Source organism: Lipophrys pholis (assembly GCF_963383615.2).
Source record: "Lipophrys pholis genome assembly, chromosome: 1".
NCBI classification, from domain to species: Eukaryota; Metazoa; Chordata; class Actinopteri; order Blenniiformes; family Blenniidae; genus Lipophrys; species Lipophrys pholis.
In genome coordinates this window covers 21,091,725-21,108,040 of record NC_137635.1, presented here as the reverse complement: position 1 = coordinate 21,108,040, position 16,316 = coordinate 21,091,725, and the positions used below count along the sequence as shown (strand labels likewise).

The following is a 16,316-nucleotide window of genomic DNA, read 5'->3' as shown; positions in this document are numbered from 1 at the left end:
CTGTAAGGGAGGGTTTAGACATTACAGAGCCTGGTATGTTCTGTTCAGTGACTTGGCTGCACTGCAATAAGTGCCTCAGTGGGTCATTTACTTGGACAGGCAGGAACCCAAGGAGGACGAGAGATCCTTGACATGAAGTTTGGCATTAAGCCTCAGACAGTAAACACCTCATATTCACAGAGGGTGGCGGGGACCTGATCACGACAAGCAGTTTACAACCAGCGAAATGCTTTTTCTCTTAACCCAAGTACACGCGCATTAGGGCATTTATGGTGGGAAATGCTGGACGTGATAATGCAGGGCACGAGTGTAGTTAAGCCTGGCATGATGAACCTAGGAACCTCCTCCTTCCTCGCAGTATTTAGGTTAAGCTATGACGTGAACCCATATGTGTGTGGAGCCTTAGATCCTGTAGTGGAAGCCTTGTGGCCATCTTAAAGTGGAGGCTGCAATCCAAAGATGATCCCTCATTTTCCTTCAGGGCCTGTTTACTTTGTAACGTCCTGCCTGAGAACTTCCCATCAATCTCTGAGTGGCTCTTGTTTTTTCTTTTCTGTTTGTTGTCTGCTCTAATGTTGTTGTTTGTCCAACCACTTTGTAGATATACCTTTAATGTATCCTTTAATGCATCCTTGATAAAGTTATGTAACAGTTTATTTAATAGCAGGTTAACTGAATATTGTGTAAACAAAACTATTTACAGTACTAATTGTTTTCGTTGTAGTTAACAGTAATTTAAGGGAAAACTAATCTAAAAAATGCCTGTCTATTCTTGGTTGTAGCTTTGCGATTGCACTCCCCAGCTTATCTTATCCCCACGATCAATTTTTACACCTGCTTTGAATCTTCTCCTATAATCTTCGTGGGTTGTTTTGTTGGCCGTGACATTTCCACATTACTCTCTGCAAGCTAGCAATATCTAGCAGCGAGTGATGTGCAAATGAGTGAGTCATCTCATCACTTTGTGGCGTATCATATCTCTCCTGTGTTTCCTCAGGACATCGGTGATGAGGGATGTGGATGTTATTGACAGATAACAGATCGAATGTGACCGTTTTCAATTGGTTTGAGTGATTTCTGACATTCACCACTTGGTAGAAAACATGGTGTAAGCACAAAAAGCCAGCAAAACATTTTTAAGCATTACAGATTGTAAGTATTTGGTTGTTTTTTTATTTTTTTATTTCTGAGATAAACCATACAAAGCTTTATCTATGTTGAGCATATCAGTGGAAACACTACAGTATAAGTTACTTAACTTTGTTCTGTAATCTGAAGTAAATATTAGTTTTTTTACACTTCCAAGTAGTGGATGAAGTTACGTAATTATGCAGAAATTTATTGCATTAGCACCTGTCGGACCTCACATGTCTTGATGTCTAACACTACCAGGAACACACCCGCGTAGATTTAAGTCTTTGCAGATGCATACTCAGGATTTGTGAGTGCGTGTGCATTTGAGTGTGTGTGTGTGTGTGTGTGTGTGTGTGTGTGTGTGTGTGTGTGTGTGTGTGTGTGTGTGTGTGTGTGTGTGTGTGTGTGTGTGTGTGTGTGTGTGTGTGTGTATTTTTGTGGGGGTGTCAGTGTGTTTGCATACACCAACCACCTCATCCAGCATCAATGCATCAATGCTGTCACTGGGCAATGTGAAGAGATCAGTGGTTGTGATGTCCAGGGAGTGAGAGGGGAGGGGGGGCGTGATTTACTTGGTAACCGAGGGTGACCTGAAAACACCGTAGCATCCATCTAACCTTTTTAAGGAAAAAAATATACATAAGCAGCTCCGATTACAAACCCCCTGCCTCTCCCTCTTTTCCATTGGCAAGTTTGACCTCATGCTCTTGTCCACGCCACCAGTTATGATTTCTTCACCTCTGTCCTGCATTAAAGGTATATAAGAGCGGCATTAAGTTGTCAAGCAGGGGAGCCAACGGAGACTCATCATACCCGAGAGGACCGGTGACATCAGGCCAAGGGAGACTCTCTGTTGCAGCTTAAAAAGGTGGCCACAACTCAAGATGCCTACAACCGACAGGATCATTTCTAACACCAGGAATTCAAATAAAGGTACATTTCTGTTGCATTTTGCATAACTTTTATTCATAGGTCTTGACAGTGGATGCAGTTGGTTTTCTGAAAAGTCACATTTTATGTAATTCTAGCTCCATTAGGAAAATATAGAACATCTCAAGAGTTTATGTACGATTCTGTCAAATGTTGCTGCTGCCTCCAGTGCAGCTGTACTGCTTTTACGTCCTGATTTAATAACCCCACCGTGTCTTGCAGCACTGAGGCTTTTTATCACCCTCTGAGGCAGATCTTGAGTGAATGGGTCACTGGAGTTTATGTCTGTGAAAAAAAAACACGTTGTAATTCACTGAGTGATTTCATGCTTGTCATTATTGGTGTATATAATGTTTTTATTGCCTGGGACCAAGGGTCTGCAAGTGTCAACACCATCTGTATTCGAAAAGATTTAACGTACTCAGCTGTATGTATTTAAGTGGGTGTATGTACAGTGTGACTTTGTTGCGGAGAATATATCGAGATTTTTGGTGTCAGCCGAGAGAGCCCTTGTTGCTGCGAGCAAAGTCTGGGGAGACGTCAACCAAAGCATCAGCCGCAGTGAACTCAAACGAACCCGCTCAGTAACCTGCTGAGGACATTAAAAAAGTTTAAAATAGACTTCTAGTATATGTGCTGACTTTTGATCATACTGTCACTCTCCAGCCTGTTTAAAGCACAAACATTGGCTTTATTAAATGTTTAATGATTAAATGTCACAGATGAAGTTGATGTTACTTAAGTGAGGAGAGATTTCCAAAAAATCAAATGTCAAATCATTTCCCAGCACCGCTAACGAGCCCCACATGGAGCTCCCCGGTGGAATTGGGAGCGTTTTTCAGCCTAAATATTTTGTAGGGTGTCAGGTTGTAATGAGGCTAGACAAAGCAGTTATTTTCATCACCTTGTGCTATAACCAGACAGGTGGCTTGACACTGTCACATATTCTCTTTCAGCCCCTACTCGGCAGATGAATATCACCTCATTTAGACGTGACGCACATTCTGCACAGCGTGAAACCATCTGTTAGGTTGGAAAAATGCAGATAATGATGTCAGGTAGATTTACATGTGCTGGCTCACTGCAGCGTTACCTTGAACCACGACTCTGCGTCTACCACACAAAACCCTTTAATACTGTCAATGAGTATTTAAAATGTTTATGGTTTGCCCATTTTTCTTGGAATTTGCAGGGATAACCCTAATGTCCTCAGTTAGGTTTAACGTGTCAATGAAACAAGCGGTTTATTTTAGAGGTGATGCTGCTTGTTACTATAAAAAAACCCACTTTAGTTATGTTTGTCAATGTTGACATCTTAATGCTAGGAGGATAAAGTGTCCCCTCTTCATGATCCGCGTCCTGAACAAAAAAACTGGAGACTGCATACTTACACATGACACCAAAGTATAAGTTACAATACTGGCATACATACTCAGCCTAGGATGTAGCTTAAATTCATCATTTATTACTTCAGGAAAAGTTATGAATCAGCGTGACTGTCGATCATCCCACTTGGTTATGAAAATCCGACAACCATCTGACAAATTTTAATGAAGTTTGAACTTTTAGGAGGACGTTCCTAACATATCCCGGCTGTTATTTACCGGCAATGGTTCTACGTAGGCAGCTTATCTGATTCAAACCAACAGATCATGTCTCTCGTCTCATCTGATAATCTGCTCCGAGCTTTACACTGCAGTCGAGTGTGACTGAAGCCAATGGCACAGCATGGGATGTGGCTCGGTAATTCCAACTGCCTGCCATGAATCAACTACTGACTCCAACAAGCATGCTTAACCGATGTGCTGATCTGACAGAGGCAGATGGTTTTCTAAGTATACTCCATTTTGCAGAGGTTCACCTCACCACCTTTTGAGACAGGCGTGACTTCTGCCATAGCAAACAGCCTTCATCGCAATATAGGTCGTTCAGGTTAAAATCATATTTCCTGTGTTGTTTTTCAGAGAAAAACGCCAAACCTGTAGATCCTCTTGCAGGTAAAAACACTTTATCATAGTATTCATCTATGCACTGGGAATGCTAATGCATTGATTAATAGCTCTGCAAAACTAATACCTGAGTATTTGCTCTCCCTAGAGAGGATCGCCTCCTATGACCCAAATCTCCCAGAGCCCAAATGCAGAGCTGATCTCCTCAAACGTGAGAGCACTTTATCAAAACCTGTTGATGTCCCTGTACCACTTGATGCATCCCAAATATTCTGTTAAAGACTTGTTTATTCCTGTTTGTTCAGACTGGATCAACCTGACCTTGGATGAGAAGACGGCCAATAAGAAGCTGTGGATCACTGATGGTGGGGTTAAAGTGGCTCGTATGACTGATGACTTAACGTGCCCCGTCTGGGACAGAGAGGAGAGATATGAGTATTCCCCACAGGTATGATATAAAGATTCATTTAAGTTGCTTTGGCCTTTTTACCGGATTCGAATGTTGGTTCTCCTGGTTTGCCCAGTTGATGATGTGTAAAATGAGATGAGAGTATTTGGTCATTAACATGCCTTCTCAGCAGGGGACTGATATGATTATAAAACACAAGCCACAGCATTAAGTATCAAAGGTCTCTTGAGTTTATTTAGGTCTCGGACAGATTGGCTTTCTAACGCGATGCATTAAATTGTCCCCACTGAGAACAGTCGTAAATCACAAGTTATGTTATATTTCCTTTGAATCAGGCTGACGTTCTTGTCCTCGATCCAACAGGTTCTCTGCAAAGAAGGCATCTTCGGCTTTCGAAGCTACTGGGAGGTGGCCTGTTCTGGATGGGTGGTGGTGGGAGTTGCATACGAAAATGCAGGAAGGCGAAACTCAGCGGGGTCCTGCGGCCTGGGAGAGAATGATGAGTCCTGGGCTTTAGGGTGGTGTGGTTCTAGCTACACTGCCTGGCACAACGGCCAGAGCGAGGAGATCAGGGATTTACCTCAATGCTCCACAATTGGTGTTTATCTTGACCAGCCTGCCGGTATCCTCAATTTCTATGGTGTGTTTGATGGGAAGGAGGGCGAGGAGGCCTCAGACGAACGGGAGGTCACCATTTTGCAGGAGATTAGGAAGCCCTTTGAGGAGAAAATGATCCCAGGCTTCTGGGTGGGAACTCAGTCTCACTGTATCATCATAAAGAAAGAGGATTAAAGGCCTGAGCTCTAAAATCGTGTCTCAAAGTGAGTAGTCTTGGCTAAAATCTGTGGACTGAGGAGGAAAGATATTTTAATCTGATCGTAATAAAGCTCCCAATATCGCTTGTCCTCAATGTGCCTTGATAGCTTACTAACATAGAATAGATTCATGTCAGTCATATGCATGTCACATCGACATATAGACAGTAACGTACAAGTATAGTAGGCATTTTTCTTATTTACAAACTCTTCAGGGCAGACATAGTCAGTACGTGGCTCTTGAATATTTCTAGAAAGGGAGCAAAGTTCATTAGTTTGGGATTCAGTGAAACGTATTTCAGACCGTTTCTTCTCTCGGACTTTCCTGAAACTACCGGACCACTCAAGGTGTATTCTGATGTATTTGTACATATTTTAATTCCTCCATTGTTATTGTGTGCTAAAGATGTATACAGTCTTGGTGTATGTATTAATGTATGTAGACTAATAATCATGAGAGTTTAACTATATGGGACGGCATTGTGTAAAACCTATATTTTTCTTGTTCCATCATCTAATGCATAAATAAAGCGGAAAGAACATGTTGAAAGTAGTTCTGGATATGTATGAATTCCCAAATATTCAATAAAATGATAATAAAGTGTTTGGCTTTTTGTGGTTCTATTTTTATTAAGAAATCTTAGTTTGACATCTTTTCAAACTGGTACATATCCAGTGGTCATCATCATCATCGTCCGAGGATATCACAGTGCATATTACACAAGACCAACGTCCCAAAATACTGTAATGGTGAGAGTGGAGATCAACAAATGACTTATTTACCACTGACAGAATGAGGGGGAGGAGGGGCGGACAGGACATGCCACCAGAAGGCCCACCTCAAAATAGTCAGGCGGCGCAATGGGTGTGCTCCACCGATAGAGGTGTCCAGCTGAGGAGTAACCGAAACCACACTAACCTTGTGGAGCTCGAATTTTATAAGCCCCACTTTTGCACACACGTTTCCCCATTGCCTCCTTGGTACCTCCTTTAATCTTAATCCGCTACACACATCAGTATGAAATACTACCAGTATTGTGAAAGTTACTGAAACCTCGTACAACTGTTTGCGATGTGTGGGGTCAATCTAACGACTTTTCATCAAGTTAAGCAGAAGCTACGTAAGGGGAGACTGCTCTAATAACTGGTTCATTAAGTATGACTTATTAAGTTAATAATGAAGACAGAGACACCAGCTTACCAACAACAACAGACAGGTTGTATAAAGCAAAGGCTGAATATTTGCTAATTATATCAGGAGGACTGAGTTGATATATTCTCCAGTTAACATGCGTTTAGTGAGACAGTAACTGTAAGGACATAATCTTCAGCTGATTGCACAGCTAACCAACGACTCAGTGAGCAGGACAGAGGGACATAGGAACTCTATGGCTAGACATATGGCTATATGAAGATCCCCAGTTTCAAACTGTCCTGATTGGGTTTAGGGACCTTTCTGAATGGAGTTTGCATGTTCTCCATATGCTTGCATGGGTTTTCTAAAGGTACTCCTCTTTTCTCCCACAGTCCAAGGATGACATTTAACTGGCACAATGGCAATACATGGGCCGGCCACATGTTGGGGAAGTGGTTTGGCCTTTTGCTTCATGGAGAACATTTCCGGTTTGAGTCTGTTTATTGGACCATTTCTGTGCATGTTTAAATGTATGTTCAGTATGCTCACAGTAACAAAATAAAAAACGCATAAGAGATTAACTGGCGTGACTATGGCCCGTAGGTGTGAATGTGACTGTCTGACTCGCTGTTTTCACTGTGACGGACTGGTGACATGTGCAGTGTGTTGTTCAACTGATTGTAAGAAGCGACCATGTTCTTTAAAAAAGAACATCTTACTTATCTAGTTGGTGTGTGTTTCTGCTCATTTGGGTCCTGTCGTTGCACCCGTGTTGACAACGGTGACAACACCACTTTTTGAACGGTCCCCCAAGTCATGGTGGAGACCAACGTCTTGCTCTTTTGAACAGACGCCTCAAGTTTCCTGGGGATCAAATAGCCGTGGTTGTCCCACTTGTACCCATGTGTCAGAGTCAAGCGCGTGCCTCCTTGGACCACCTGCGGAGCATCGTTCCACTGACCTCGACATCTTAGTCAGACACTCCTCGAGTCATTCTCATCTTTCCTGAAGGGGTATAAAAGTCAAGTGACGGGGGGAAAGTCATAGCACCTTTTCAAGAATTTTGAAGACTGTGGACGTAGATCTTTAACACGGACGCCTCAAGATGCCAACCAGACCCAATTCTGCAATAATCCTGTCTGAAAACACCAAACCAGGTAAGAATTTTACATCATGTCTTCGAAAATTATAATACTGAATGTGAAAAGAGACTGAATTTGTTTAAATCATGAATTGTGTTAATGTTTTTTTTTAAGAGTGAAGAACTGCAGCCCCCCCCCCCCGATTCATAACGGAATCTTACTCAAATATGTACATCATCTCTCAAAATGTTTTGTCATTCTTAAAAAATTCAACTATTAGTTCTATAATTGGTCAAATACATTGAATACAAATGTGTGATATTGTAGGATATGAAGGTTTGTCTGAGCTTGTGTTTGTGTAAGAGTCGAAACAATGCACACTTTAACCATTAGAATTTACATTTTAAGGGAAGAAAATCAACTCCAAGAAGAATGAAAAGACACACCCAGGTAATGACTGGGACATCCATGTTTTAAAGCCACATATATGTTGCAGTTAAATATAGGCCTATCTGTGTTGAAGTTTACTTACTTTACTTGCAGAAAAGGTTTCTGCATATCTGCCTGGAATCCCCGAGCCGACAACCAGAGCTGAGCTCATGAAGTGTAAGAGTAGAATTGGTTTCTTAACTCATTTGTATTATCCAGCAATATTTTGTAAGATTCATTGGTATTTTATTAATGTACTGTAATATACTCTTCTTTTTCATTTATTTACTCTGTAGACTGGCTGACTTTGTCTTTGGATGATAAGACAGCCAATAGGATGTTGTGGATTTCTGATGGTGGGTCGAAGGTTTCTCGTAAAACTGTGGAAGTCTGTCCGGTCCTTGATAGACCAGAGAGATATGAATGCTCTCCTCAGGTACGTCCAAAATAGACATAGATATAATGTTGATGTTAATACAATATGACAAATGTATTGTCTTTCAACTTATTTTATTGTATTCTCCTTTAAAGGTGTTGTGCAAAGAAGGTATTTGGAACATGAGGGCTTACTGGGAAGTGGAGTACTCTGGGTGGGTGGTAATTGGAGCCACCTACGAAGAATCGGGAAGGAGGGCAACTTCTGGGCAAATTGGTCTTGGAGAAAACGAAGAGTCTTGGGGTCTGTGCTGGTCAGGAATGCGTTTCCAGATCTGGTTCAATGGCATCGACAAAAACATAGATAATGTGCCATATTGCTCCACGATCGGGGTTTACGTCGACCAGCCAGCCGGCTTTATAAACTTTTACAGGGTTTCCGGTGAGGGGGCAGAGCGAGAAGTTAAGCTATTGTACAAAGTTCAAACTTCTATAGAGAAAAAGGTTCTTCCAGGTTTCTGGATGGGAATTCAATCTTCAGCCACCTTACTGAGGAAAACAGAATGAGTCTATTTGCCTAAAATCAAATAAATACTGTAAATGTTACCAATGCCAGAGTATTTTCACTTAAATAATAGAAATGTGTGTAAAATATCAACACCCTTATTGTTTTATATCTGTGTGTGCCCTACTTTTCTGATCCTCCCTCTGTATAAACTGTACAACTTGTTCAATGCATAGGATTTAATATTTATAGGGTGATTATGTTATGCATAGCATATATGTTGCTAGAAAAAGTTGATATCAACCATTTGAATGGAAACTGTGAAACCTCTTAAAATGTAATTACCATTGAGCTGCGTTTGCTGCTTTGCTGTCATTGGTCATCGTCTAATAGGCAATAGCCCTAATGTGACACTGAGATTAAGTTGCACATACAGTGTAAATACCTCATAACATTGATCCGCTACACATTTAGCTGAGTAAAGCAGAAGGGAGTGAGAAATACTTCCTTCTGGGTCAAAGGGGCACGCTTTGAAATGTGAGAGGCTCCAGCTTGTAGATCACTTTCCTTCTATGGCAGGTGGGCCCCTGTTCCAGCTGCCTTAACACCTAAAGCTTGAGTTTTACAGAAGGGAAAAACACAAAACAATTTCACTCCTGCAGGCCACATGCATCATGCAACCCTATATAGCACAGGCACCCAGAGCTGCTTCAGTAAGCGACAACATGCGAGCCATACCACTGTTAACCACCATTTAATCACCGCCATGTGTCCTACATACTGGTCAATACAGGCTGTACTATCACAGCCACATGAGGCATTCACAGCTTAAAAGAAGGACATGTATAGACAAGGACATTTAGCAGCAAAGGTCAGTATAACACGCACGCTGTCAGAAATGGATCAAATGTATTGTGTTCTGAAGTAAGATTAATGTTTTTGTTTTTTTATTAAATGTCCACCGTGCATATACGTAACTGTGTGCTTTTCATTTCAAACGTTTCAAGCAAAAGGTGTCAAACTCACATTCAGAATAATTTTATCTGAATTGGGCGAAATGAGTAAACGGGTGACACAACAGCCTATAAACAGTGACATCTACTAACTTTTCATTTTTCAAGTGCAACGAATACATGCAAATTATGAACATGTTGACATTTCATGCTTTTTTTGTTGTTGATATAAACTGTTGAATGAACCAGCTTAAACATATCTCGGTTTGAAAAAGTGCCATCTGTCAAGCAAGTATCTCTCTGGATTAATCACAGTTATACACACACACACACACACACACACACACACACACACACAAAACATTGCACTTATCATCTTAGTAACTTTTTCAGGTTGCAATATCATCATATATTGCAGGTTGGTTTTGGTATACTGGACTTGTATTTCACGTGACAGGTTTGAAGGACTACGCTGCAAATACATTCAAGCACAAAAACGACACAAGTAACTTTGGTAGTTTCCGCACTGTGAAGTTCAGCCGCAACTACAGAAAATAGTGGCAGGTCACCTTGTATGAATTAACTATAAAAAATTATATTTTAGGATAGCAAAGAAGACATCAAGACAGCTAAAGCACCAGGCACATGACAGTTGAGATGGGATCACTTTTTTTTTTACAATAGTTGACCTACTTTCAAAAATTCACCCTAATTAAAAATAGATCCAAGAAATACTTATATAGATCACTGTATGCATATAAAACATAAAAGACTGAAGCACACCTGTAGCCATACCGAACTGTGTGATTTATGCAGTGCTGAGCCCATGTGAGAATTTACAGTCTGTGATGGTTACAGTTAAATCTATATGACAGGTACAATCATCCTCCTTGGACCAAAGAAAAACTAAACTGGAGACCAGAATCTAATAATAATCACGCTTAGAGTGCCACTGCCCTACATGTTTGTGTATGTATATCAGCGCCTATGCCCGGCATGTGAATGATCTGTAACTCTAAGCTTGTGCCACAGCTAAAGTGGTATCGGCAATATATGTGACACATATAGCATGACATATAGGTGAGACAGGAGCGTGTCCACCATTTCATGGTGCTGTCTGAAAAGATTTTGTAAACAATGCAGTGCGTTTTAAACTTAACGTTTGAACGTTCAGCAGCTTATAAGTACTTCAATGAAAAATGAATTGATAACCTGTATTAACTAATAACTTTTATTAGTTAATACACATTGTGAGGCTAAAGAATTGTTGTTGTTTTTGTACGCAGCTCTCATGTCAGCAAGTCTCCCCAAAAAGTATTTATGGGCTTCATTTGAACACGTGTAGACCAGCTCGATGAGTAGCACTCAGTCGCTGCTTCTAAATTACATTTACTTCACGTTCTCTCAGGATATTATTCCCATCTGGTCCAACGCCACCCCATCGATGATATGCTACACTCATTTATTCTGACACTATTGGTCCCAGCAGAGATTCTGACATGCAGCTGCTGGCCTAAATTCAAACCGTTCACAGTCCGTCTGCAATGGTCAGTGTGATGAGTCACTGTCTTTATTATCAGATTAAATTGATTACAACAAAATGGCAAAAGAAAACTAAACTAAACGTACCACTGCTGTAGTGACAGGTGTCTGCCTATTTCCAGCGATTGCATGGTCTCAGAAAACTTTTCTCCCATTGCTAATTCCTCTTGTCCTACAGATTTCTATGTATTATAGAACATCTACATGTAAATATGCAGAGTTAATGCTTACCATTCTCATCATTCAGTCCCTTGGCTACACTACTACACAATATTACACAAAAATAACAACAATGTCATATTATGTAGGTCATTAATTCGCTCGATGGAGTTAAAGTCTGCAGAATGTGCTGACCACTCCATGTTTTTAAGCGTATCATCTTGTTCCGAATGAAGTCCTGACTATGCCTGGACTTATGTTTTGGGTCATGCTCTTGCTGAAGGGTGAACCTCTGAACAACGTGAGGTAGCTGTTTTAGTTCAGGATGCCTGTCAGTCTGTGTCTTCTGATGAAGGAAACTTTACTCACTGGCACCTGGACTGTTTGAATTTCTCTGTGGGAAAGTTTTATGATGGTCTGTCTCTATTTTATTGTTAATTGCCTTTTTCCTGCTATTTCTATAGCAACACACAACTTTATGTAGTACAATACTGTCCAACTGACGTTCACGAGGATTTGGATTTGGAAAGTGTCCCAACATTGCTTTAATGCAGACTGACAGGGATGTAAGTGGTGCAAAACAGATCCAACCCGTGTCTTGTTCTCTTGGAAAGGCCTTTTTGTAAAATTATGAAATGTGTATTAAATTCAGTTTTCAGTAACTTTATAATTATTGTTTTTTTTTTTCTTTCATTTCATCACTTACTTTTTTGCTAAATTATTCATATCATTTGGCCTTTGCACACTTTGTCACATTACAACCACAAACATAAATGAATTTTTGGGGGATTTTAAGTGAGCATTGTCTAATTAGGTGACTTCTGAAGCCGCTCGGGTGCACTGGATCTTATTTTACGGTATCAGAGTAGAGGAGGCTGAATACATTTGCATACCACACCTTTTAGTTTTAATCAAGTGAAGCCATGAATCGTGTTCCTACAATTGTGCAGCACATTGTGTTGGTCTGTCACATAAAATCTCAATAGGATTCATTTACATTTGCAGTTTTAATGTGACAAAATGTGGAAAAGTTCAAAGTTCTGAAATGGTACACATAGTATTATAATAATCTCCTGTTGCTAGAGCAAAAAAAAAAAGACACCAAGGGTCTTTATCATGTAAAATCGAACTCCTTAGCTACCCAGCAGAACACTGGAAAATGCTGGACTGACAGATAAAACGGAACACTAATCATGGCAGCGCAAGAACAGATACTAAGAATAAGGGCCATAGAGGCAAAGGTAGTTCAGACAGGCTGTGCAAAGATGCCCCAGAGACGGTCCAGCACATATTGCAATGTGTAAGTATAACCAGGATCGGCCTACATGGAGAGACACAAGTAGCTGGAAATTACAGAAACATCGATACCTAGTATTGACTCAAAGTACCCAAATCTCAGTGGGACATCCCTCGAAGGTGGTTGAGAAAAACAGAGCTCAGGTCCTGCGTGACTTCAGCTTCCAAACTGACAAACAGCTGCTGGGTGACCGACCGGACATTGTGGTGGTTGACAAACAACCGAAGGGGGCAACAGTGATAAATATTGCAGTGTAGACAGCAACATCCCAAAGAACGAACAGGGAAAGGTTGAGAAATACCAAGGGTTGAAGATTCCCATAGTAGTAGGAGCACTCAGGGCAGTGACCCCCAAACTATGAGAGTGCCTGCGGCAGATCCCAGGAACAACATCTGAACCCTCAACCCTCAAGCTCGCAGGCCTCTGTTAGAGGACTGAGCTTGACGATGATGCAAATACCATCCGACAAGGGTGAGAGGGTGATTGCTTTTTCTAATCTCATAGGACACCACATGCACTTGCATTACTGTAACCCTGCTAGTTTAGGCAGTTTTTGACTGTGATTTAGTAATTAATATTTAAAATGACTTAGGTACCCATGTACTTGTGACTTGTTACTTTGGTGGTACATGAAAACATTTGGTCTTTCTCTCTCCTGCTGGTGATGGAAGCTATTAGCTTGAGCCAACATAAGCTTGTCTCTACAGTGCCCGACATGTATTTGCAGGCTCTAAATAAATATTAATTTACCTTGTTAAGAGTTGTCTGCTTAAGGTGTTGCTCACTCATATTGTAAATTGTTCATTAGGCTGTTTCTTTCTGGAACAGATGTTGTGACTAATTCTGCATGACTGCTGAAAATTGTACACCCTCACAGTAATGTGCCCAGTGGAGTGTGCATTTTAAAATACTGAGCTTCATCGAAGACTGATTAATGCAAACAAATATTGAGACTTATAATGAACAGATGCAACGTTTGATCGATCCATGTTCTTTATCAGTTGATCCAACAGTATACCGAGGACAGGCTGCCAGTCCATCACATGGAGTCACCAGTTAACTTCAAACACCCTCATAATTGAAGATCTGCTCGCACACACACACACACACACACACACACACACACACACACACACACACACACACACACACACACACACACACACACACACACACACACACACACACACACACACACACACACACACACACACACACACACAATAACCTTCAATCACACAAATGTGACTACAGGCAGTCTTTTAAGAAATAACAACTGATACTTTTTTTTTGCAAAAGTTAATTTTCGAAGTACCCTGATTCATAATTAGATGATTTGTGATAACTAAGAACACAGCGTCATCCTCTGTCAAAGCAATGCATCACAGTCTAGATTAGGTTACACTACCCTTGTGCTGACTAACTTTAATTAATAAATATTTACCAGTGTATTTCATTAAGAATTTTTTCTTTTTTTGTAACCCTTTAATACACAGCATCTGACACAAATGACTGTTGTCAGACTATTTACACACACTTGTGTCAAGTTATTCAACATCCTCACCTGCTGGATACTTGCTGTCATTACACCAAAAAAAGAAAACGTCTGTAATTATCAATACTGCAAGTTATGTTTTCTTAACCTGACCCTTCTCTTTGACACAGTAGGTAGACATGTACCTCTTTAATCCAATCTAAAATAAATTTTAATGTATAGAAAATAGATAGATGGATCGATCATGTGTTTGTAAGATTGTATATGTGAATCAATCATTTCTATATCATATTTATGTTGTGAGTAAATATTCTAGCAAGCACAATAAATTTGTCAAAGTTATGTCAAAACACACAAAGAAATTGATGGGAATTTAGTTATCAAACTTGACAATTACATTTTTTTTCTTTAAAACTACATATAAGACCTGGTCACATCTTACTTTTCAGTGAATTATCGAGTTTCAACAAATTCATTATAAATACCAGCAACTAAACTAAACTTACCTTTAACTGTTTGTTTAATATAATTTGATTATAATATATTTTTTTTCGTTTTATATTATGTGTAAATCCTTTTGTTGTAATGTATATGATATGATATGATATGATATGATATGATATGATATGATATGATATGATTAGAACTTGTTATTACATATTCATATGAGCTAAAACTGTTATTAATAACAGAGAAACAAACAACCTACCTCAAATGAGCTTTAAAAACCACTGCTCATGCTCCCACTGAGTCCAACACAGCTTGTTTAGTGTTTAGCAGGAGGTGATAAACAGCTTTGCAGCTGTCACACACTAATTCACATTTGGCCAAGTCATTTCAGACCATTATGAAAGCTTTAGTTTTGTTGCCACAACAAACAGATCCCCTAAAAGAAGCTGCGCTCTGTTTTAGACTGTTATTTTTTACCCTTTGTTTGATTTTATTTGGAGATAAAACAGAAGCCATGTCTAAGTCCTTGTTTGCCTCTAATGCTCATTCACACAACAGTGTGCAGAACAGCTGAAGTACACCTAAGAACTCATTGTAATATTTGCAGCCCTATGATAGTATATAATGGAAACAAAATATTTTATCAATCCCAGAGGCAAATCCCTTGACATAACATAATGACGTAACATGACAGTTTGAGTCATTAGGGGTTGTCCATGTGTTACAGAGCACACTACATTTCCCATAAGCCTTAAAAACCATTGGTCTTGGTTCCTGCAGGTGGAAGCCCCCTCAGGTTGTTCGGTGTGTAACAGGAGATGATGAGGATCCATCCAGCTGGCTGCCATCACGGCTGATCGTGTAGTATGCTAAAAGGGAGGTGTCACTAATATCCGCTGGCAGACTGATTTGTCTCCGTGTGAGAAACGGACATCCTGGGCATCCAAGGTCACAACCTTCCTGGTTGAAAGCAAGTGGCCTGGACATGTGAGATGCTAATTTTAAGTCAGCGTGAGGACTGAGGCAGAGTTCAGCAGGGCCACGAGTGTTTTGTGGACTCGAGTTTGCGACGAGGTTGCAGGATTTTCAAACAGCAGTGGCTTAAAATGAAGTATCTGTCACAACTGGCACATTGGTTTAATTTTGTTCCACCCACCCACCATGCCACGAGGCCGCTTTCCACGTGAGACTGATTTTAGAGCCAACTCTTCTCCTCTCCTCACCGTTTTTTATCACACCACTTAAAATGCCTTTGATATCTTCCTCTTGTACCACACCAGCTCTCCTGAGCCATGTGTGGTGGCTCGAAGCCAATGACCAACTCTCACTTTTCTTTGTGTGCTCCCCTTTATGTGTACGTTTTTGATATCCTTGATAACTTGAAATGCTCTCTGGCGTTCCACCTCAAAGCACTGTGCAGCCGTCTCTCTACAGCTGGAATAGTTGAGCACCATTTTGAGGCACTCCACTTCATCGACCGAGAATATTTGAAGAACTCCACAAAATGCTGACGCAGACAAATCCCACTACCTTGCAGAGTTGCATTTGCCTAACTGTGGAAACTTTTTAAAATTTAGACTACGGTAATTATGAGACAAAGGGATCTCTGATATTTTAATGATTCATCAACTCTGTGTTTTTCAAAGCATTTTTTTTT

General features: G+C 40.4%; 2 protein-coding genes across 2 annotated transcripts; both read left to right on the top strand.

Annotated features, from left to right (window-relative positions):
• Positions 1-1,657: 1,657 nt before the first annotated feature.
• LOC308123239 (stonustoxin subunit beta-like) lies at positions 1,658-5,859 on the top strand. The gene is made up of 5 exons (XM_080485624.1): positions 1,658-2,067; positions 4,029-4,061; positions 4,162-4,224; positions 4,319-4,461; positions 4,786-5,859. The coding sequence occupies exons 1-5, from the start codon at positions 2,019-2,021 to the stop codon at positions 5,212-5,214; spliced, it is 717 nt and encodes a 238-aa protein (XP_080341750.1). The 5' UTR covers positions 1,658-2,018; the 3' UTR covers positions 5,215-5,859.
• A 1,422-nt stretch (positions 5,860-7,281) lies between these two features.
• LOC308108145 (tripartite motif-containing protein 16-like protein) lies at positions 7,282-9,734 on the top strand. The gene is made up of 5 exons (XM_080460898.1): positions 7,282-7,529; positions 7,863-7,904; positions 7,998-8,060; positions 8,180-8,319; positions 8,415-9,734. Exons 1-5 carry the CDS (start codon positions 7,478-7,480, stop codon positions 8,823-8,825), a joined length of 708 nt encoding a protein of 235 aa, XP_080317024.1. The 5' UTR covers positions 7,282-7,477; the 3' UTR covers positions 8,826-9,734.
• Positions 9,735-16,316: the final 6,582 nt, after the last annotated feature.